At 32.9% G+C, this 24473-nt stretch overlaps 2 protein-coding genes across 7 annotated transcripts; one reads left to right on the top strand and one right to left on the bottom strand.

Annotated features, from left to right (window-relative positions):
* The first annotated feature begins 3138 nt into the window (after nt 1–3138).
* Nucleotides 3139–12936, top strand: LOC114292464 (uncharacterized). Of its 2 annotated transcripts, none has more exons than XR_014337661.1 (11): nt 3139–3395; nt 5651–5738; nt 8060–8353; nt 8616–8774; nt 9159–9299; nt 9422–9478; nt 9637–9775; nt 10366–10470; nt 10700–11543; nt 12319–12360; nt 12455–12936. XR_014337661.1 is itself a non-coding variant. In XM_028236430.2 (11 exons), the coding sequence occupies exons 1-11, from the start codon at nt 3280–3282 to the stop codon at nt 12620–12622; spliced, it is 1500 nt and encodes a 499-aa protein (XP_028092231.2). In that variant the 5' UTR covers nt 3139–3279; the 3' UTR covers nt 12623–12936. The 2 variants fall into 2 exon arrangements, 1 of the variants encoding a protein (XP_028092231.2); XM_028236430.2 differs by having other exon boundaries at nt 10700–10890.
* A 3245-nt stretch (nt 12937–16181) lies between these two features.
* Nucleotides 16182–24473, bottom strand: LOC114292463 (putative apyrase 7). Of its 5 annotated transcripts, none has more exons than XM_028236427.2 (4): nt 24110–24449; nt 19591–21766; nt 17253–17588; nt 16182–16759 (listed from the first exon to the last, which is right to left on the bottom strand). In XM_028236427.2, exons 2-3 carry the CDS (start codon nt 21575–21577, stop codon nt 17263–17265), a joined length of 2313 nt encoding a protein of 770 aa, XP_028092228.2. In that variant the 5' UTR covers nt 21578–21766; nt 24110–24449; the 3' UTR covers nt 16182–16759; nt 17253–17262. The 5 variants fall into 5 exon arrangements, with proteins under 5 accessions (XP_028092228.2, XP_028092226.2, XP_028092229.2 ...); XM_028236425.2 differs by having other exon boundaries at nt 16182–16779; XM_028236428.2 differs by having other exon boundaries at nt 16515–16642.

A 24473-nucleotide genomic window follows, 5' to 3' on the forward strand; every position in this document is an offset into this window, starting at 1 on the left:
ATTTTCTACACTCAAATCATAATTCTACAACACACAAACTCAAAATACAACTCATACTCTCAAATCACACTTACAAAACACAACCAAACGCAGGCTTAATTTTTTTGACTTTTTTTAACTTATTTTATCTTTTTATAAATAAAATATATGAAAGATAATGTGACTCAAAATAAAAAAAAAAATAAAAATTAATTTTTTACCAATTTTCCAAAACATTCCTATATTAAACCTAGCTAACCATCTAAAGTAAGGGAAGGAATCTTTTCTTTTCTCGCCTTCCAAGCTACTGTACAACCGTTTACAAGTAGAGGTGTTTAGGAATAAGATTGGGGGCTATTCCTAAAATAAGTTAAAATAGTAATTTATTTTTTAAATTAGGCCTAATTTAGACGGAATTTTCAAAATAACTTAAAGCATTATTATAAATTATGCTTTCACCATATTTCAGGCCCAATCGTGAAAATTTGATAAAATCGTAAAAGCGTTGTTCTAAATCACGCTTTTAATTAAGAAAGCGTGGTTATAAACCAAGTTTTTAAAGAAATCTGTTTTTGTAAAGAATGCGTTGTTTCTAACCACGCTTTTAAATAAAACTATTTTGTAACCAAAATATGGGATAATTAGGGAGGTAGTTCAAATGGTAGTGTGTTCATTTCCATGGGAGAGTTACGAGTTCAATCCCTCACATCTCCAAACTTTTACTTTTTTCAATTCAATTTTTTTTTTCCTTCCACTTACTCTATACTTTATATATTTATTATGTAATTTTTTTTTATCAAAAAAAAGTAAAACATTTGTTTACTTAACTAATATTTATAATAAAAATTATATTTAAAATAAAAAATAAAATTTTGAAAATTTTTAATATTTAAAATATTAAAAAAATAGAAAAATTTACCCATAAGTCCTAGTTTCTGAAAAGTTAAACCATTTAGTCCTAAAAGTTTTCTTATGCTCCATTTAGTCCCATTTGCACATCAATCTAATGTTTGAAACATTAACCTGATGTTCGAAATTTAATGTTCGAAACATTAATCTGATGTTCGAAATCTAATGTTCGAAACATTAATCTGATGTTTGAAACATTGTAATGGGACCTTTCAGTCTACAAGAAAACTTTTAGGACTAAACAGTGTATAAGTTATTAATTTGGGATTTATTGGTGCATCCCCCTAAAAAATATAACACGTAAATGTATAAAATATAATGCACATTAAAATAAATAAATAAATATTTATGTGTTGTATTTTTTTAATATTTTAAATATTAAAAAAAATTTATTTTATTTTAAATATATAATTTTTATTATAAATATTTTATTTTATTTTATTTTATAAATATATTTTTAAATATTTTAATTTTTTTGTTATGTGTTTGGTTATAATTTCGTAACAAAATTAAAATATATTTTACGATTTGGTTACGATCGTAACAAAATATAACAAAATTTATATTTTAAATCGTAATTAAAAATTAAATATTTTAATTTTTTTGTTATGTGTTTTGTTTTAAATTAATATTTTATTTTATTTTGTTTTAAGTGTTGTTAAAATTTTTTAAATAAAAAAATAATTACAATAATCTCCCCTACTTTACTTGACATTATGCAGATACCCCCCTTCTATCAAATTGGAACTAACGGGGTTAACTTTTCTGTAATAAATGACCTTATTGCCCTTCCTTTAAAATATTAAAAAATATTTTTGGATTGGAGGACATGTTTGGAAGAAACGAAAAGCGTTTGAAACTACATTTTTGGATTTATTTTTTTTTAAATATTAAAAAATATTTAAGAAAATTTTATTTTTTTTATTTTAAGTATATAATTTTTTTTATTTTAAATATTTTATTTTATTTTGTATATATTTTAATTTTTTAAATTTTAATATTTTAAACAAAAAGCACATTTCCATACTCATATCATAACCAAACACATAACTCAAAACTCAATAAAAAAATTATTTTCAAACCTCATAACCAAACACATAATTCGAAATTCCACACTACTTTCAAAACTCTACACTCAAATCGTAACCAAACATATTACAAAAAAATTAAAATATTTAAAAATATATTTATAAAATAAAATAAAATATTTATAATAAAAATTATATATTTAAAATAAAAAAATAAATTTTTTAATATTTAAAATATTAAAAAAATACAACACATAAATATTTATTTATTTATTTTAATGTGCATTATATTTCATACATTTATGTGTTATGTTTTTTTTAATATTTTAAATATTAAAAAATTTATAAATTTTTTTTTTATTTTAAATATAATTTTTATTATAAATATTAGTTAACCAAACAAATGTTTTTTGATAAAAAAAAATTACATAAATATATAAAGAATACAGTAAGTGGAAGGGGAAAAAAAAAATTTGAATTGAATTTGAAAAGAACAATAGTTTTGAGATGTGAGGGATTGAACCCCATGGGAAAGGAGCACACTACCATTTAAGCTATCTCCCTACTTGTCTTATATTTTGGTTGTAAAACAATTTTATTTAATATTTTGGTTGTAAAACAATTTTATTTAATATTTTGGTTGTAAAACAATTTTATTTAAAAATGTGGTTTCTAACCACGCTAAATAGATTTTTTTAAAAGCGTGATTTGTAATCACGTTTTACGTGATTTGTAATAACGTTTTAACTTTTTTTAGAAATTTCGTCCAAACTAGACCTAGTTTGGAAAATAAGTTGCTATTTTAGCTTATTTTGGGAAAAGCCCCATAGGATTGAGCTAAAATAATTTATTAAAAGACAAAATAGATTAAAATAATTAATAAGATAAAATATTACATCTAATTTATAATTATTTTAATTTTTCTCTCATAATTATCAAATCAACTAAAAAAAGTCAACTAACTTTTCAAATATAACTATTTAAACCCGTTTAAGGTTTTATTTATTAATTATATATTTTAATTAAAAAAAAGTTAAACAGTCATTATAAATTATCACATTATTCTTTCTATTTTTTTGTATATCTCTTTATAAAAAATTAAAAAATTATTAAAATAACCTATTCCGGACCTAAAATAATGAAATAGTGAACTCTTTCTACTTTTTTTTATAAAAAATTAAAAAATTACTAAAATAAACTAGGCCTAAAATAATAAAATAATGAACCTAACTTCCCAAACAGCGCCCTATGTAATTTGTAAACTAAAAAATTCCCCCGAAAAATTCCCCCTCTCCTTCTTTTTCGGTGTTCTTCGAATTCGAATCCCCACCATCACCATCTTAGAGAGAGCGAGAGAGAGAGAATGGAAAAGGAGGCCATGGAAGCTGTTCTGTTACTATTCTTATCTGCAGTGTTAGTAAACTCAAACGCCCAAGAACAACCTTTCGACGTTCGTCAACATCTCTCTACTGTGACGAGGTTTTCTCTCTCTTAATTGTCTTCTCCATAATCCAACACTCAAATCAAGTTTTAGGGCTTGGTCTCGGAAGCAATTTAATGGATCATAAACCATATCTCTGAGACTGTGTTACTGTGTGTATATATCTATTCTATCAATTGCTATCCATTGTATTTTATAAAACACACAATTTTGAACTGTTTTGAAGCTTTGTCATTTTTTTTTTATTTTTTATTTCCTTTCAAGAATGATCATATTGTAATTAGTCTAGTAAATAAGAGTAACTGTAACTATTAAGATATATTTATATACATACTAAGTTGTGGTACACACAATTACCTCAAATTTGACAATTGAAACCAAAACTTCAAATTAAAATCATAAAATGGTTACTTTAATTCTTGGTGCCCAAAGGAATAGAGAATAGACTATTGCCAGAGAGAGAGAGAGAAGAGGGGGGGGGGGGGGCAACAAATGATGTTAAACATGAAATCAAACACACCCATATATGTACAATACACCAGAGAGGGAGAAAACAACATGTGAGCTATGTTACAGGGACTCGGGTACAGAGTGTTGGGTGTGGGTATGTATCCAAGTGTGAGACCTTCATAAACTTAAATATTAGGATCTTGGATACATATCCAAAATTGGATATGGGTATGGAGACACGTCATATATACATATATATTGCATATTATGTAATATTCTCTTATGAGATATTGTAAATTATGTAGAATTATACTAGAAATTAAATAGAATTCAAGAAAATTTTGAAAATTTCTAACTCTAATACATAATATTGCTTAACTACAAAATGTGAGTTTCTTCTTCCTATATTGTAACAAATTAAAAGATCCTAGTGTCTACAGGTGTCGGACACATATTCCACACCCTTACCCTTGTCATATCTGGTAGACACGAGTACTTTTGGGGAAATAGAAGAGTCCATGTAACACAACCTATGACTTGGATTGTCACCAAGACACCAAGGGAGGAACGAATGCAATCATTAGGTGGGGTTGGGAATCCTGATAGATTAAGTAGAAATTGATTTTGAATGTGTGGATTTTGCAATTTTGCCTTGACAGTTAAGACTAACAAGAGTTTTTTCAACTGGTAAATTTTTGTTGGATAATTTTGGAATTCAAAAAGGGGTTTCACGTTTTCACTTTGTTGTTCACACCAAATTGAGTTGTTAGCTTTATATAATATAATATAGTATTGATGTAACAATGTTTGTATGTAATTACATGACCTTGTAGTTTTACTGTCAGCCTGGTCATTGAAAGTTTGAGAAACAAAATTTCATAGATAGAAGCGTTGTTGTCAAATCGTAAATCGAATCATAAATCGTTTTCTTAATATAGTGAATCGTAAGATTCACTTTTTTAGCCTAATACATAATTTTATATTTGTCTATACATATAAAAATACACAAAGAGTTTTAAAAGTTTAAAAAAAAAAAAAAACCAATATAACTAAATTGCATATATGTGAATGCATATAAAACTATGTATATCAATATAATTAGTTGATCTATCTCTCTTTTCCTTTTTCTTTTTCACAGATTATACAAGCAGCTTGTAGTGAATCGTAGCAAATTGTAGTAAATCGCAATAAACTAGTGAATCATAGTTGAATTGAACAATTCACTTAATGTAAGATTCAATAGCACGAATTGAATCATTTTAGTTGAAACTCTTATTGAATTGTAAATCGCAAAATTCTAACAACCATGAATCGAGGCCAGATATTATAGGGTAATATTATGTGTTTATATATATAATATAATTATAATTATGTGTGTGTACGAATCTGCATAGCCTTGTAGTTTTGACCTTATTTGCATAACCTTGTAGTTTTTACCCTTTGTCTGGTTGCCGAAAGCTTGAGAAACAAAATTTAACATTTTTCGTTTGACTACTAAAGCAAAATGAATAATTTGAAAGTTGAATATGGTGGAGTAGAGGCTTTTGTTTTCTCGGTCCCAAATAACAAAGTTTTTCAATAGAAAAACAACCTCATCATTTTCAATTTAACTCAATCATTCTATTTTATTTAGCAAAAGAAAATGAAAAATATCTCTTCCTTGTTGTATTTGTTTTCTAGCAGCTATTGTCTTCAACTTGTGGGAAGCCGGCATGTTGTTTTTAGAAGAAAACATTGCTCAAGTATATATTTGTTTTCTCTGATTAATGGAATTGCTTGATTGATCACTTTCCTTTCCTTTTGTTTTGTTTTGTTTTTTTTTGTCTTTTTTTTCAATGTGCAGGTATGGTGCTGTGAAAGACATATCTGACAATTCGTTTGTACCTTCTAACATTGCAGACCAATGTACTCCTATTCATTTAAATCTTGTGGTAATTCTCACTTGCAAGTTCAAACCGCTAATGCAAATCAATTTATATGTTCATATATTTTCTCTATGTATATTTGGATCAATTGAAAAGTAGTTAGCACACCATTTATTAAATTATGTGAAGCAATAAGAAATTAGATTTTATAGTCTGGGACAAATTTTAATGTAGCAGTTTTGTGGGCATACTGATGTTGACATCAGAGGGTGTACTAAACAAACTTTTGATGTGCTTGATGCTTTGAGAATGTAGCGATCTCAGATAGTTATGTTGTGGGTAATTACATGATGTCTTAAATTTTTCATTCATAGGCCTTTTGGTTAATGCTCACAGCAGAGGGTGCATCAAACAAATTCTAGTTGAGGTTGATGCTTTGAAGATACTTGAGCTTAGCAAACACTTCAAAGAAGATGACATGTACTATCTGTGTTGGACACCAAGTTGAAAACTCCCCAATGCATGTTGAACATGCATCTAAACTTGTCCTACTATTTTAAAAAAATTTAGAACCAGACACATTTTTGATACTTGGGGGACAAGTGTCCATGGCTTGGACATATATGAAGGACATGTTAAGTTTTAAAAAATAGCTTGGGATCTGATGATTAAGATGAAAACAGGCGCATTCATAGGATCCAGGTTTTTTCTTCTTTTTTCTCCCCACAGTTCTTTACCTAAGGAGCACAGATATGGATTTGGATATGGGTACGGACACACGGGACACAGCTATTATTAAAAAATTAGGACATAGACACTGTGGAGATACGACAAAAGTATATATTTTTGTTTATTATTTGAATATAAATTTAGGATACATAGATATGAGAGGCATCGATAGATATGTGGGTGTATTTTATTTTTTTCTAGTTATTCCCTCTTTATTTCTATATATTTTACTTTGACCCCAAATCAATTTTTTTTTTTAATTATAAAAAATAAAGAGAAAACATACAAATGTATCATGAGGTGTGTCCAAATGTAGGACACGTGTGTCCATGAAGTGCCCGCCAGCGTGTCCTAGAAAAAAATAATAATTAAAAAAATTGACACGCCACGTGGACATGCGTGTCCCCATCATGTCGGACACAAACATGACACCCACCTTGGAGAGTCGGTGCTTCTTAGTTTTTTTCCAATACAAAGAATGTGGACGATTATTTTTTATTATTTTGATATAATAATTTAGATATTTTTGGAGTTGTCATTATTTTTATACATAGTCATTGGAATATATATTATTTGTCATGTTCATACTATGTTGTGTGTCCTGATATTTTTGAAAATTGTCGTGTCATCATATCCATATCACGTTGTATTCATGTCCTTCAGTTGTTCCATGCTTCTTAGAATTGAACTATGTCTTGCATCATTGAGATTATCAAGAACTGCATAATCTAGAGTTTTGGAATATCTGGTGAAGAATCTGCAGAAGACAACTAAGCAAGCTAATCCTAGAGTTTTGTGATCTCTGAACCATTCAGTTATAGATTTCTTCGTATGAATGCAGAGCTAAGTAAGCTAATCCTAATACACTGAGACTCATTCTAATTTCTCTGTGTTTGTTCACCTTTGATCACTTTCTTTAAGAGCTGTGTTTGTACATAGCATTGTAAGGGTTTTAAATTTGTTTCATATCGTTGAGCTAAGGGAGAATGACATACCTAAAAAAGAATCCAAAGGGAGCATACCATCCTTAACTGTGTCTAAGGTGATTCTTTTCCATAAATCTATTAGAGAGAAAGAAACTAATGCAAAGAACATACAGAATTCCTCAAAAAGGACAAAAAAGGGCAGAACAAATTTAGGGAAAAGAAAAGGAAAATGCAACCAGAAAAACTGAGGCAGCATAACAGTCCCAAATTCCTCTAGAGTTTGTTTCCCTTACATGTTAATATAGTACAGATATTTCCTTGTCTTCCTGACTTGAAAGGAAAACTTTATGTTCTGTTGGAGCTTATATGTTTGCTACTATTCAAAAGTACAAACAGGTTGTCTGTCAAATGTGTCATATGCTAAAATCATCTTCTTAGCTAGGATCTATGCTCTATACACTATTTAAAATATGTACATACATGTTCTGGACACTTGGAAATTGAGAATTAGCCACAAACTTTACAGGAAAGCTGAAAATTTTTGTGCGCTGTGTTTATGTGATTTGCAAAAACATCTTGTTGCTTGCATTTGCATTTTTTTATGGAAGTTCCTATGAAATCTTCCATTTTTGCCATTATAGTTTCTGTTATTTGGCTGAGTTTCTGCTTGCAATGCCCTGTTCATTTTGGTAAAAGTTTAACTTTTATAAGTGAAATTTTGGTATATCCCAGGCAAGGCATGGAACTCGTGCTCCTACCAAGAAAAGAATAAAAGAGTTGGACAATTTGGCCATTCGTCTGGAAGTACTTCTGCAAGATGCAAAAGAGCAGAAGTTGGATTTGCAAAAAGTTCCTGCCTGGTTTTGGGGTTGGAAATCTCCTTGGAAAGGGAAGCTCAGGGGTGGAGAATTAATTGGTGAAGGAGAAGATGAACTATATCAACTTGCAATCAGAATCAGAGAAAAGTTTTCACAACTGTTTAATGAGGATTACCACCCAGACATTTATGCAATAAAGGCAACCCAGGTTGGCCACATCATACTTTTCCTTTTATTCACTTATGCAAAGTGCTGGCTGCGTTGCTTTCGTGATGATACTTATATTGGAGGTTTGTGCCAATTGTTGCATCTACTGCCTCTATAGCATAAAATGCTGTTTGGCTCAAGTTTTATGTTACAAGGCAGTTGCATCACACTAACTGTGAAAATATATATTTTTTTAAGTTTTTCCTTGCTGTAGGAATTCATTAATGTTAGACATCTTTTCTTTTCCCATGAATTATGAATAGATTCCTCGGGCATCAGCTAGTGCTGTGGCATTTGGTATGGGTATGTTTAGTGGGAGAGGAAACCTTGGACCCGGGCATCATCGAGCTTTTGCAGTAACCAGTGAAAGCCGTGCAAGTGATAGATGGCTGAGATTCCATGATTGTTGTCAGAACTACAAGGTACACGTCTGGGCCTTCTTGCTATCAACATAGCTCATACCTAAACAATTGCACATTAATTGTTGTTTCAACTTTCATCCAATTAAGCACCATTCCATTGATTCCTAACTTCCTCCCCAAATCTCTTGAACTCCACTTTAGTTGCCAAAAGATTTCCTACAATGTAAATACAAGCATTAGCACACAATTAATATAATTGGAAGGAATTAATATCAAAAGAATGCAACATCTCCTATATTAATCAACATAATTATGCAATTTTAGGCATTCATCAGTAACCTATCTTGGATGAAATTACTTTTGCATTAATGAGGCATTATGAGCTGAATTTTAAAACACAGGATTCTTCTTTGTTTTTTATTGCTTAGATCTCTGAAAATGCAGGCCTTTAGGAAAAGTCAGGAGCCTGCTGTTCAAAAGCTTAAGGAACCTATCTTGGATGAAATTACCCATGCATTAGTGAGGCGTTACAAGCTGAATTTTACTAGACAAGATACGTCTTCTCTCTGGTTTTTGTGCAAAGAGGTGATTATTATTTGTCATGCCTTTTCTTTTCTTTTTGTCTCTCTCCAAAATTCTAAACAAATAATTCTAATCTATATGATTTCGTCCTTTGTAACTGTTCATTTGAATTTTAAATATGTCAGGAAGCATCTTTATTGAATATAACTGACCGAGCTTGTGCTTCGTTCACTCCATCTGAGGTACGTAGCTTTGCTGTTTATTTACCTGTTGTGGAATCTATTGTCCCCTCTGTTTCTGTGTCGGCTATCCACTAACCTGTGCAAATTGTGTTGTTGCCAGTACCATGGTTTGTTTCTTGCACAGTATACACTAACTTGCCCAATATATACATTTTTAGGTTGCTTTGCTGGAGTGGACTGATGATTTGGGACTGTTCATATTAAAGGGTTATGGCAATGCGTTAAACTACAGGATGGGAGTGCCATTGCTTGAAGATGTTGTTCAGTCCATGGAACAAGCTATTAAAGCCAAGGACGGTTAGTAAACCAAATTAATTCTGCTTTTGCAGTTTTGCTGTCTTACACCCTTGTGCTGTGTCCTTTTCTCACAGCACACAGTGGCTGAACGTTTTTGGCTGGAGGTCAGAGATGTTTAATAGAATAATATGGACAGGAATGACTTAATGGAATGATTTTATTTAGATTTCATTCTTTCCTCTTTATTATGCTAGTGCGAGGTGGGGTTTTTCTAGGTGGTTGGGCATGGACTACAATTGATTAGTTGGCTGATGCTGAACTCAGCTCCAATAACATAATCTTACTGGAAACTATGTGATGTCGTTCTAGGAAATTCAGCCCCTGGTCGTATAAGTGGGTCTCATTAGTTCATTAATTCTTTAATCTTGTTAATGATTTTTCACCGTCATTGTGGTTGTTTGCTATTAATGCTATTGCATCGGTTTCAAGACTCATCTGAAAAATTAAATGTCTCGTGAACTTAATTGGAAGTCTTCATGGCTAATGCTGGGAACAAAAGGAAAAGGAAAGCAAATGAATGTTTCACATAATAAAAAAGTGATGCAAATGATATATTACTTGTTCATAATCTACGCCTTCTGTTACTGTAGAAGAACATGCTCCTGGCAGTTACGAAAAGGCAAGACTGCGATTCGCTCATGCAGAGACTCTGGTTCCATTCTCATGTCTGCTTGGGCTCTTTCTTGAAGGATCTGGTGAATACTTTCATTCTCATATTTGATTCTCTATCTATTATATGATGGTTACATGTATGCATTTCTTTTCTTTTTTGTCATTTTATGGAGTTTGAAGGGTTTTTTGTTTTTGGGGCGAGGGGTGGCGATCTGGAGGAAATCTTGATCATCCAAAATGTGTTTCTACTTCTTCCGTATGACTTGTGCTCGTGTTGTGTCCTCACTAGGAATTATTTGTTGAATATTTCAGAGTTTGAAAAAATACAGAAGGAACAGCCTTTGCAACTCCCTCCAAAGCCTCCTCATAGAAGAAATTGGAGAGGCAGTACGGTGGCGGCTTTTGCTGGGAATAATATGCTGGCACTTTATAGTTGTCCGGACAAGTCTTCAAGCAAGTACTTTGTTCAAGTTCTACATAATGAACGTCCTGTTCCAATGCCAGTAAGCTTTTGTTGACTAATTTTTCAAAATGACATAGATCTTTGTTCTTCATATGTAAATATCTATCTATCTTTAGGGTAAATTACACTGACCTCTCTTGATGTTTGGAGAAAATACAATAAGCCCCACAATTTTGACATAATTACACTAACCTCCTTTTTAGTAAAATTGAAGAGACTGAAACTAATGCAAATGGAATGAAGACACAAAGATAAACAAGGTAATATATACATTTTAGTATGAAAGAGATGACAACATTTTTTCATCCATAAATACGACTAACGAATTTATGATAAAAATGGATAAAGTGTTACGTGAATTAAAATCTTAAGGGAGCCCAATATAATCTACGGTGCACGGACTCTTTGTATTTTGGGAGGTACCACGTCGACACGACACGACACGACACGGGTACGGGTGCAGGATACAGCTCTTTACAAACGGATATGGCTCTGTTTTGCCCTAAATGCAAAAGAAACGAAAGAGGAGAGAACAAGGAGAGAACTTGGTCACCGACTTCAAAAGAGTGAAAACATTGATCCCTCTAGTCGCCGGCTTCGACGACTTCGATCTCACACCAATCAAGCTCTATCCCTTCGACTTCCCCGTCAACTTCGACGAGTGCCACCCCTTCGACTTCAACGAGCACCACTGTAAGCCTCTCTCTGTGTCGCTCTCTTTCTCTCTCATCCCACCGACTTTGATCTCTTTCTCTGTCAAGGCTCTATCTATTTTATTATAAATAAAAATTTGGGCTGAACCCAAATAAATAAAATAAAAATTTGGGCCTAACAAAATTTTGGCTAACAAATCTTTTAATATCATGGGTTGTTATGGCTAATCTGTATGTTTGGTCCATAAATTATATATAAAAAAGTTGTTGGGTCAACTTTTTGACTCATGTTTATATAAAATATATGTTTAAGAAATAATTATTTGATGTATCCCCGTATCCGTATCTAAATTTGAATCTATATCCACGTATCCCCCATTTTTAGTTTTGAGGTGTCTATCCTTAAATATGCACAGGCACCCGAGTCCGTGTAACATAGAATATAATTATGTCAAACTTGTGGGTTTTAATGCAATCTCCAAATCTTGAAGGGAGGTCAATGTAATTTTCCCTTAGTTTATTGTTTCAATGGATGCTATTTAGTTTATTGTTTCAATGGATTGGAGATGGTTTGGTTAGAAATGGTTCACTTGCAGTTCCATGTTGTACTATACACCTGTATCTGTCTAATACTCGGTGAAATTTACTTATTTATCCCCTAAGTCACCTTCTCTACGAGTTAATTTTTATAGGATGTCCATGTTTTAACTGTTGTGAAGCTTGTAATGCCCTTGCAAGCTCTTTTACACCTTACAGTGCCTTTCTCCTATATATATTTCAAACCTTTTAATTTTTTTTCGTGTTCCTGTGAATAGGGTTGTGATAATTCCGATTTCTGTCCATTTGAAGTTTTCAAGGTATTGTTATTTTAATCCTAACTTCTCAATTTACTTTGAGAAATTGTTGCCTTTTCTCTTGTTTGTAGAGAAACTTTTTTTTGTTTTTCTTCAGGAAAGAATAGTTGCTCCTCATCTAAAGCATGACTACAACACGATCTGTAATTTGAAGTCAGAAGGACAAGAGCAGATCCCTTTCACCAGTAAGTTGTCACAAATGTTTCGTTGGCTCTTCTCGCAAAGGAGCAATGATGACACACGATCTGCCAAAGCAGAGCTATAGTTTGTTTTTCAAAAAACAGACACATAACTCTTACATCCTTTTTTCCTTGTGGCATTGCTTCTTAGCTTGATTTTCAGATGTGGGCACGGGTGCCATTTTCGTACAAGCCTATATAGGTCATACAACTGGTTCACTTAGAGATTTGATCTCAAAGTTCTAGCTGTTAGGGCATCTGATATGATATATTTATATACCATTCAATTGCTTGTTCTTGTGTGTTTTGAGGGACCTGGAAGTTGTGAATTTTGTAACCACATTGCCCAGGGACTTAAATTTTAAGTAGCCTTTAATTCAGATATCCAATTATCGGATTACATGCTTTGGCTGTTTTGGACTCCAATTATGCACTTAGATCGCAGGAAGTTATTAATGGTTGAGGCGTTGCGTGACCAGTGAGAGCGTTCCTCTACCCGAGTTATTTGCTTGCACGTGTGGTGTGCTGCACACGTCATCTCAACCATCGGTTTTTTTTCTTGTTTTTTCCTCCCTAGTGCCTATGGTGGCACTTAAAAATTACTTAACTGGGAGATAATAGAAGGCCACCCAGTAGCCCATTATTGTTAGGCTAAGAGATGGTGGAATATATTAGTTTGTTTGGTTTTGTTTTTTTGAAAACAGTTTTTAGAAAATTTACCTTCTTATTTTCCGTATTTTTTTGTTCTTAATGAATTTTTTAAATATTTTAAGCAATTTTTTTTAATTTTTAGATATACCTAACATAAATATACCTAAAAAGTAAAAAATTTGTGAAAAAAATCTTTTAAAAATTCATTAAATACCAAAAATAAAAAAAAAAAATACGAGAATTCAGTACATTTTTTTATATTTTTATATTTTTATTAATTTTTTAAAATATTTATTCACAATTTTTTTACGTTTTAAATATATCTAAGTAAGGTGTATCTAAAAAATTAAAAAAATGTTTAAAATTTTAAAAATATTCATTAAAAACAAAAAAACACGAAAAATAAAAAATTCAGTTTTCAAAAAATTTAATCTAGAAAACTCAAACCAAACACACTTATGATTTGAAAAATCTAGAAATCCCTTAGATGTTGATTTGTGATTATGTATTATTTTTAAGCAATATATAACAATCTCAATCAAACAATCAAGACAAATCGACATAATGATTTTACGTGGAAAAATCACAATTGAACACGTCTAATTATGATAAAAAATCACGGGTAACAGCCACAAAACAATCCACTAAGAAGATATAAAGGAATTACACGAGTATACTCTCAATTACCTAGCGAATTCACGCCCAAATTAAACCTACTTCTATGTGCCTCTTCCAACCCCGTCTTTACCTCGGAATTGTCTTGACGATGAGCCATTCCAGAATCCACCAAAGCTTCGGGCTCGAATTCTTCAGAATCCACCGAAGAACAACTTTCTTTTGTGTAGAATAAACAAACAAACCTTTGATGTATGCTTCTTAAACCACGAGTTGAATACTCAATGAAAACATCAAAGAAAATTAGCAAAAAATTCCAGATATAAACTTTAGAATTCAAAAAGAAGATCTTGAGGGCTTGTCTAAGTTTTGGGAGAAAAACTAACTATTTATAGAAATCCAAAGTAATCTTAGTTTTGGAAGAAAACCAATTCCTTATAGAAATCTAAGAATCTGTGTTCGTGCGGTTCGCTCGAGCGTGAGAATTCCCGCTCGAGCGGAGGCTTCAAAATTGTGTGATTCATATAGGCTTCACGCTCGAGCGGACGCCCCCACGCTCGAGCGTCGAATCACACCATCTAATACTTTTTCAGGCGAAGCAGAGATATTGTGAGCTTGCAATCCCCGCTCGAGCGGGGAGACCAAAATTGGAAAATCTGAAAAACTTGATTCTATTACAACCTCAGTTTTGATCCATGGAAATTGACAAAGGTACGATTCGGGTTGGATTCGCATTTAATAAACTCATTGCCTCACTGAAATAAAAGGTGCGAAAACAAATACATCTGAAAGGAGTTTTGTCAAGCGAGATTGCCAAGAATAAAACTTAACATGATTAATGTGCACCCTGTTTTTGAGCAAATGATGAAGTTGTTTATCATTGATGTGCAGATGGTGGTAATGGATATGGGGATAATTGCACTTTGGCTAGGTTGCAAAAAAAAAATTAAAAAAAAAATGCCTGCCAATATTAGAAAAATTATTGAAGGGTTCTATGCCAAAATTTATTTTGTTTACATATCTAACAAGTTTGGTAACAGTGTATGTCGTGATGATGATACTAGTGGTGGTTGTCTGATGGCAGCAGTGGTGAGGTCATGCATAAGTATTTATTATTTTGGCAAGTAAAAAGTAAGTTTTCTGTTAAATAATTTTTTTTTTAAAAAATTTGAACTTGCATTTTAGGAATTACTTAAATTTTGAAGTGATAGTAACTCAAATGGATTTAATTGATTTTTACTTAATAATTAAGTAATTTACATTTTAAAAATCACTTAAATTTTTAAGTGACACTAATTATGGTTATCAAATAGTCATTTGATTTTCACTATACATTGAAATTTCATTTGATACATGAATTTGAAATGAGAGATTTGATATGCAACTAAAGTAAAAGATGCATAAAGATAAAAAAAATATGCACTTTGTTAGTATTTTGTTTAAAAGTAAAATCATTTATGGAATGGAAGGATTTTAAATAACCACATTCAGTGTTATTTCAAATCCATTAATCTCAAAATTCATTGTTGAAATCCACACCTAGAATATTACATAGAATTAAATGTTACACTACTTGAATGAGTGATCCATATATCCAAATGGAGAAAGTTTGGGTGTACAGAAAGAATTAAACACAAAATGTACAAATGTGAGATAAAAACTATTCGCATAGAATGTACATATGTGAGACAAAGAAATATGTGAACAGTTTTTGTCTCACATGATTCTGTATTTGATTTCTTCTGTGCACGAAATACATTTGAAATTTTAAATGCTGAATTAAATTATGAAACATCACATTAGACTTAATTCATTTTCCACGTTGTAGCATCAACCAGTAGAGCATAGTATGAGCTTACAATAATCTGATCAAAGCAATTTTTTGACGCTTTGAAACATAATCTGCCTCTTGGGAAAATCCCAATTTTTAACCGCACAGATTGCTTAGAGATATTCAAAAAAAAAAAATTAAAAAACTGGAAGTATACAAAAATGCTTTTTCTTTATTATATATTTCAAAAAATGGATAAATTATATTGACAATTTCTACATTTTGACTCTTGTATTAATTTGGTCTCTATAATTTCAATTAACTTGATTTTGATCTTTAATTTTATATTTTATATTAATTTAGTCCAATTGATAATGCCGATTAAGATTTTTTTTAAAAAATGATTCTGAGTTTGTTGAGATTAATTTACTAAATTGAACAAGTTTATAATTTTGTTTATAAAAATATAACAGATACTACTCATGTGTGTATTTTCAACTAAAAAAAAACTAGGAATTATAACAATTGGACTAAATTGAGACAAAATCATAAATTAAAGATCAAAATCGAGCAAATTGAAATGGCAAGGACTAAAATGACACAAGAGCTAAAATATAGAGACTACTAATATAATTTACTCAAAAAAAAAATAAAAAAAATTACAAGTAGTTAGAAAAAAATTACATAATGCTAGAAAGATAAATCAAGAATCAGATTTGACATGGATAAAAGACAAATATTACCCATCAAAAATTAGCTTTCCATTGGAATTAATTTCACCATTTTACTGACTAATGAAGTAAAACACTTTTCATTAGGTCCAGCAGATCAGCTGAAGTCAGATCAGACAGTTTCTTCTCAAGATGAAACCATCACTCAGGCCTGTCGGATTGGTTGGTCATGGTGTTAGGGCTTCGACATGTCCTTCAATACAAGGAACAGCTTCACAAGCACATGAAATATGCCAGCAGAGGGCAGACTTGGGATTTGACAAATGAAAGCTCTGCTGAGTATTTTTTAGGGAACCCACTTTGCAAAATAGATTACTGTCTTTCCCTGGATTTGGATTCTACGATAAAATAAAATAAAAACCACATCATTGGTCCTAGAACCTTTCTCCTTGACAAATAAATTTGAAACATCGGTAATGTGTAGAGCCATCATCATAATTGGATGCGTGCAAGTCCTGTATGAAATTTTATCTATCTGAAGAAACAATTCAAATTTCAATTGACACAATAAATGTCGAAAGCATAATCCTTAAATTCAGACTTCGCAAAAAACAAACAAACAAACAAAAACTAGATGCAACGGATACACCAATGTTGATGAGAACTGAAGACAGGATTGGTGTGTTCCACAATTGTACATTCTTTATAATTCCTTCACTATACCAGACAAAATAAATTTCTTCCTACATTTAAGAGCATTTTAGGTTGTTGAATCATGAGAAAATTTCATCTAATATCATAATTTGAATTTTCTATATGGAGCAGTTAGTAATATACTTGGGAGATTTGTTAAAAAAATTACATGAGACAAAATTTAAATCAAAGATACGACTTCCAAGTGTAAAGCTATGGTGTAGCCAAAAAGAGTTCTATCTATATGGTAAAAAATAATAGAACTAACTTTTTTCTATGTAAGATGTAATTTGAAGATGAATTAGGTTAATGTACCAAAACTTCTTCAGGAGCTTAAAACCTTTGCCAAGTGTGCTTCAGCAAGAGAAGAATTGAGGTCTTCTCGAGACTGTGATCTCCTGCTTTGAAGACGCATTTGACTTCCATGAGGGGTCCGGAAGGAAGCAGCCGTGCCACTATTGTCAAATTGCAACTGCCCCAAGCAACCTGAGGAATAACTATGTAAGACACTGCTAGTTGCTGGGTACAAGGTAGACTCACTGAGCTGGATGCTGCTGCTGCTGCTGCTGCTGAAACCATTTCCACTGTCAAATGGTCTTTGTTGGGCGCCTGTGGTTGTTGGACTTAGTGGTGTCTTTACTTTTCCATCCCCTGAATTATCGAATATCATATGAAAGCAGAACGTAAATAACCCCAAGAAAAAAGATGGTATAGGAGAGAGAATAAGCTCATCATACTTTGCAATTTCATAGACTTTTCGGCTGTGTTTGAAACTATTTCCAAACTGTGATTCTACCCCCACATTTCAATATGATGTTTGGATAGGTATTTGGAATTAATTTTTCACAACTCTGCAGAAAACTCTGTGTGAGGCCCGATTTTCAAAAAAAAAAAAAAAAAAAATTGAAATTTGGCCTAACCGGTCGTCCGGCTGGTTGACCGGAACAGTACATTTTTTTATTTTTATTTTTTTTCGCAATTGATATATGTTAATTTTTATATATTCAAAAAAAATATTTTCCGAATTTTTAAATTTTTTTTATGTGCTTTAATAGAATTTTGAATTGTATGTTTGGTTATGAGTTGTAAGTTTTTATATTAAATATCATATGTCATATCAAAAATTCCCCACTCAATTCAAAACTCTTTTACCAAACAAATTTTCCACACTCAAATCATAATTCCAAAACTGACAAACTCAAAATACAACTCCTACTCTCAAATCATATTTAGAAAGCTCTACCAACCGCAACCTTCATTTTTTTTTTTCTTCTTCCTTTCTTATCCTTTTTTTTTTTTCACTATTTATTTATTGATAGTTTATTTACATCAAGGCTCCCTCAATTATTAACAAATATCACCTTACCCGCCTCATTTATGAATCTGTACATTTTGACCCCCTCAACTATAACAATTGTACAAATGCCCCCCTTTTGGAGGGATTGAAAGTGATGCATTGTTATAGTTGAGGGGATATAAATGTACAGGTTTATTCATGAGAGAGCAAGCTGATTTTAACTAAATAATTAATCCTTATTTATTTGACAGTCATCATTGCTTAGATGGCTAAGACCACTCAATATGTGACTGACAAGCTCACGCATACTACAGAGGAAAGAGTGTATAATACATGGTTAACAAGGGCCTCAAATTACTGTGCCCTGCCTAATTTAATTTTTATTCTCAGGAGTCATGGTTCCAATCACCCAAGAAGCTTCTTATGGCGAGCTACCCAAGCTTTCATAATCATCAAGTAAAATAAAAACTAAGTTCTGTTTGCGGATCAACTTCTCCCTGTATGCATTAATTAACAATCTGGCTCAGAAATCAACAGTATCCAAAACATTATGTAGGTTAGAAACGTGCCACTTACTAAAGAGAAATCATTTGAAATGAGACAAGTTTAGCTGTCTAGTTTTATATTCATGATCAAATAAAATGTTGTAATCCACAAATCTTGATGTGCAGGACAATTTCAATAACTAAACACTAAGGTCCAGGTCTGGCTTCTTGGTTGGATGTTACCTTTACATTGTTTATTGTTACCACTACTAATACAAACTTTGGATTTGGACCAGTCATATGATATTTTTGCCTGGAATGAGGAAATTCCTTCATAAGGAAATCTGAAAGTGTCAGAAAGTTGGAACATGATATTGTTTCCTTGTAAAAATGAGAGAGATAATTTCACAACGATAACTAGCTATGTTACATGAACTTCAAAATATATCAATACCAATGTCAGACACTTGAGACTTTGGCAAAAGTGTGGAATATGTGTTCAGTAATTCTTACATATTTGTATTAAATTAACACTATCATTATGTGCATTATGTGCATATACTGTTATATAATTGTACAAAAGTAAAATGTCTTTTTGACATAATATATTATATTTAACACCACTATATCTCACAAAATAGATTAAATATATAAAAATATGACCCTTTTTTGTCGAGTCCGCATACCCTTAAATTTGAGGTTTGATGGATCCAACCTCTAGATAAGTACCCACACCCAACACTTGTACCCGAGTCCGTGTAACATAGATAACTAGCACAAAAAATACAAGCAAAACCAGGTAGTGATTTCATTGAATGACAAATATGTTACAACAGTAAAATTTCCATAATGGTCATGTAGAAGAATTTACCTGAACGCTGAAACCGGAAAGGAGTTGGAATGTTGAGAACAGACGTAGATGATGCATTGTTAAGCCCAAAGACGGGGAGATATGGACTACGAAAAAATCTTGGCATCCAACTTCCAACACATGATAATGCACAAATTAGGAAAAAAAGCGAAGCAAACAATATAGCAGAAAGAATGACTGGCTTAATCTTCAACTGGAGTATTTCATAACCATTACGCTCTGGTCTGGTAGAAAATGCCTTCCCAGCTTCCAATAGGGCAACCCCAAGGGTCCAAGTAATACTTCCAGAACCAATAATTACTCGGCTATCAGAAATGTGCAAGCCCTCTCTCAATAGAAACACAATGTATGGTGCCCTGAAGCAGTATTGTTCTATAAAGGGCTGAGGAGCAACACTGTTCTTTGCAATGTCCCAAATTTTATTGCAAAACTCCTGACCCTTCTCTAACACATCATCAAGTGTGGCATCGGAACTCAAGTTAAAAAAGCGATATACCACAAAAAAACCAGACATTGCATAAAATTGGCCATAGGGACGAGGCAGATTATTTGCAAGAGCACAAGGCTGCAATTCGCAATCAATTCCTGGATTTAAATCTGACCATTCAGACAAATTGACAGCAACTTTTGCAAGTGCCTTGCACTCTTCCCATTTTGGTGCACCAATAACCCGGATTGGAATTCTGAGCTTTCCACCTTTACCCAAAATTTTTCCTCCACTCGGAGGATTCCCACCTTGGTAAATAGAAGAAGCACATTGAGAACAATCATATTGCTCTTTGTAACCAGATTGCAGGCAAGGGTGCTTAATTTCAATGTTTCCACTAACTAGATCTGCATTATTAATTTTGGGAAGCCTTTTCAGAAGATAAAACACAGACTTGTCAAAAGCATCATTCAAACCATAGCCTGAAAGTGAATAGGCACTGAGATGATGGTTAACAGGACCAATGCTCAGCTTTAAACTAGTTTCACTATGCACTTTTTCCTTGCTCTCAAAAGTAACTTGCAAGGATGAGCCACCTAAGTCAAGTGAACCAAATGTTGCTTTTTTGGGGATAGCCCCCAAGACACCAGTGTGATAGTTCAAAGCTACCCATCCATAATATGCTTCCTCCATGCCACTGATAATCTTAATCCAATATTTTTGACACAAGAAGGGTGAACTGTCCAAAATGGACCAAGCATTTTTAAGAAGCCATTGCGAGTCTGAAGTTGGCAACCTGCGAACACCTGCTGTAGCTTGAAGGAATAGAGAAGTGGTCTTATGTGCATGCTTGGGGATTTGCTTCTCTGCCCACTGAATAAGTGGTTTTATTGCACCCCTTAAGCCAGACACATTGTGCACCAATTTGTCAAACCCTGGTTCAGTCTCCCTTCTGTTGTAAGCACGCCCACTTTGTGAACTACGTTTTCTCCGAAGACCCTCTGGTAATGATTTCAATAGAATAGGGAGACTTCCGTCTTTCTTGTGATTCAGGGATGCCTGATATACATAAACCCGGGTCCCAGTGCTACCACAGTCAAGTACAACATAGAACTTGGATGTTCCTTGAGACCACTTGAAATAATAGAACTGTAACACATATATAAGAATAGCAAATAGCAGTAGGCACAATAGAACCATGATCACACGCATCCACTTCTTTTGTGCAAGAGGAATTCCAGGTGATGCCTTCTTATAAAAACTTGACCCAGAATTTCCTCTCTGCAAGACATGAGGCTGTTTTGCACAGATCAAACTCGCATCAATTCCAGAGTTAAAATCACCTCGTTCTGGATCCAGTCGGCGGTACACGGAGAAATCTTGGAGAGAAGAAGAGAGTCGCAGATTATTTTTCAGTCCAGAGTTAGCCAAACCATAACCATGAACAGAATTTGTTGGAGGTGACAATCCAGATGATACATATGGCAAGGCTGAAGACTTTGGGGCTGACAAACGAGTTGCTGCAGCTGACACAATTCCCGCAATTCTACTAAACACCATATCTGCACAAGTTTACAACTGGTGTGGCAAGTAATATTTCATCCCCAGAGTTTTGATGAATAAATATGTGAAGATGCTTGCTGTCTTTACTTGGTACAGTTGAGTTCTTACAAGAAATAAGTCAGACTAACTCAATTTCTATGCATTGCATCCACAGAACTAGTTGCAGTGATTAGGTTTTCATGAATCCTACAGGAACCATATGATGAAAACAAATTAGGCACACAACAACCTGCAGTCACATTAAAAAGTCTCACGACATTGTGACTTAACTAATGAATCAAAATTTAATCGTTTTGATCCTTAAAAGGCCGAACAATAACTCACCAGCCTCATCACCTTTTGCAGCAAATTTGTAAAATGCCATCATATGAAGTAAAGTATTGCTACTTCTTCTAGATTTTCAATTTTAAAAACTCAGTTTTCAGATCTGAAGAAGGGGGAGGAGAATTTGTGCACAACCCCCCACCCAAAAAAAGAACCCACTAGTAAACTTTTGACGATGTTTATTCTATTTACTCATTTAACAGTAGTCAGCTTAAATTTTTAGTATACTAAAAGCAAGTGCATCACGTGTTGTACTTGCGCATGGCAAGTACAGAGCACAAGTACAGAACCACTGATTTATTGTACCAAACACTCCCTTTAAAACTCCTTGTCAAATGCAATAAAATTAAAAAAAAAAATATATATATATATAATAAACTAGCTGCATCTGCAATTTCTTGATATATATATTGTAAATGGAAGTCCTAACTAGGAATGTTACTGCTATCTCCTCACATAGTCACATGACACACTGATTCACTAATATCCCTTCAACAGTTCCCAAAACCTTTAACAAGTGAATTGCAACTTACAATACAAATCACAAGCTAAGCCAAAATTATCAAAATGAGCATCCTTTGCTCTAATTGCTTTTCTTTTCTTTTTTTCCTTTTTTTTTTGCTTTAATTGCTATTCTCAATCCCTGAAATATAATCATCAGATAAATACAAGTAGTCTGAATTTTGACCATGAAATCCAAGCCGGCAACGGCATGTATTTCAAGGAAATTTCCTTTTTGTCAAGGCATAAACTCCTTTTCCACTGGCCATACTAAACTCATCATCTACATATATACCACCACCCCAATAAAATCAATATCATAATTCAATCCCTTCCTTACTGTTATTATTGTTAGGGAAAATTTCATTTTACCCATGTATGATAGGTTCCGGAAGATCCAATAGAACAAGTGAAATAGATAAACCATAACCATGATTATGTCTATTTCACTTATTTAAGATGGAATAGTATGGAAATGCATTCATTTCCTATGCATTGATACTATGGAGTGAAACATGGATCCAAAGAAGAATAGAGGCTAGACTATATTAGTGTTGTGCCCAGAGGCCAGAAATGAGCACCATCAAACACACACAATGGAGAGACACAAGGTTTACGTGATTCGGCAATGCAACTATGTCCATGGAGCAGCAAGATTTCACTATATTTAGATAGATTACAAAAGAATACAAATAATGGAGGAATTGTGATCTAGAGGAGGAGGCAAGACTCTCTCAACTCAACTCAACTCAACTCTCAGCCTCATATCTCTCTCTCTCTCTCTATATATACATCTCTACTTCTTTTCTCGCTTTACTGCTCTTGCATTCTCTCTCTCTACTTCTCTTATCGCTCTACCACCCTTGCATTCCAATGCTCTCCATTAATACACAAATGGGAGAGCCAAAAAATCAACTCAGCCATTGACCAGCCACCATCAACATTAACGGCAGACACTCTATACAACCACCCTACAACAAATAGCTTTCCACCACATCCATTCCTTTCTTCATTTTGCAGCCTTATTTGGCTTTCATGGCTTCCATTCACATGGAGAATCTAAGCCAATATTCAACAATTAGTAACAAGTAAACCCTTCGTGTGTATGTAAAAAAGTCTCCATATTTTTTTAGGATAAACATAGTGTAAGTCATGTGCACATAACCCGTCATTTGAAAATAATCACTCAACCTATTGTGGCTTGTGAACTAAAACGCTCCACTAGCTTTCGTTGATGACAAATATAAATTGACATAAATAACCTTATATTCTTCCTACCAAAAACGTCACTTACTAGATTATGTGCACATGACCATGGTCATTTGAGCATTTGAAAATATAAATTCCTGTAATTCACTTCCTATTAATTTGGATGGAAAATGTGAAAGGGCATTTTAGGCAACCCCAAAAGTCTTATCGAATTTTTTACCAAATGTGTCACCTGTTGTGGTGGGACCACCATGTGAGCTATTTGGTAAAAAAATTTGTCTCATGGCGTGGTGAGACCCACATTTGATAAAAAAAAAAAATGATAAAACTCTAGGATCTAGCATTGCACTTTTCATAACTATCAAGAATCTATAAATTACAGTGAAACTAAACAAGAATTAGAATTTACAGATCGTCAATCTATCCAAAAGAGTTATTTTCGAGTATAAATTAACTACAAATTTTACACACACACACAGAGAAGTAAAAACTTACAGAACGAAAGGGTGGTTGTGTGATGAGGGCTTGGATGGGGTTCGGTTAGGAGGAGAGTAGGTGAGAAAGAGAGAGAGATCACGAAAAGAAACAATGGAGTTGGGATTGAGAGTGGGAGTGAACGATTTCGACTCAGAAGATCACCGAAACAGCGATTTACTCTGGCGCCCACGCTCTGCCAGATCGATGAAGCGTTTGAATAGAGTGGATCCGAATGGGGAATTTTCTCGCGAAACAAACACTAATTGGTTTTGCGTGTTGAACTGCTTCAGTTACAGCATTTCTCTCTCTCTCCTCGGGGGGTGGTGAATGGTGATGTTAGTTTCACTCACTCTATTCTAACGCAAGTTTCAAACTTTTTTTT

This window comes from Camellia sinensis, chromosome 8 (assembly GCF_055761805.1).
Source record: "Camellia sinensis isolate YWXY chromosome 8, ASM5576180v1, whole genome shotgun sequence".
Taxonomy (NCBI): domain Eukaryota; kingdom Viridiplantae; phylum Streptophyta; class Magnoliopsida; order Ericales; family Theaceae; genus Camellia; species Camellia sinensis.

Coding starts and splice junctions, on each gene's coding strand:
- LOC114292464 (XM_028236430.2), top strand. CDS start 3,280: ATGGAAAAGGAGGCCATGGAAGCTGTTCTGTTACTATTCTTATCTGCA. Junction 8,775..9,158: donor ATTGTTGTCAGAACTACAAG/GTACACGTCTGG, acceptor CTGAAAATGCAG/GCCTTTAGGAAAAGTCAGGA. Junction 9,776..10,365: donor AGCTATTAAAGCCAAGGACG/GTTAGTAAACCA, acceptor CTGTTACTGTAG/AAGAACATGCTCCTGGCAGT.
- LOC114292463 (XM_028236427.2), bottom strand. CDS start 21,577: ATGGTGTTTAGTAGAATTGCGGGAATTGTGTCAGCTGCAGCAACTCGT. Junction 17,589..19,590: donor TTTCCGGTTTCAGCGTTCAG/GTAAATTCTTCT, acceptor TCGATAATTCAG/GGGATGGAAAAGTAAAGACA.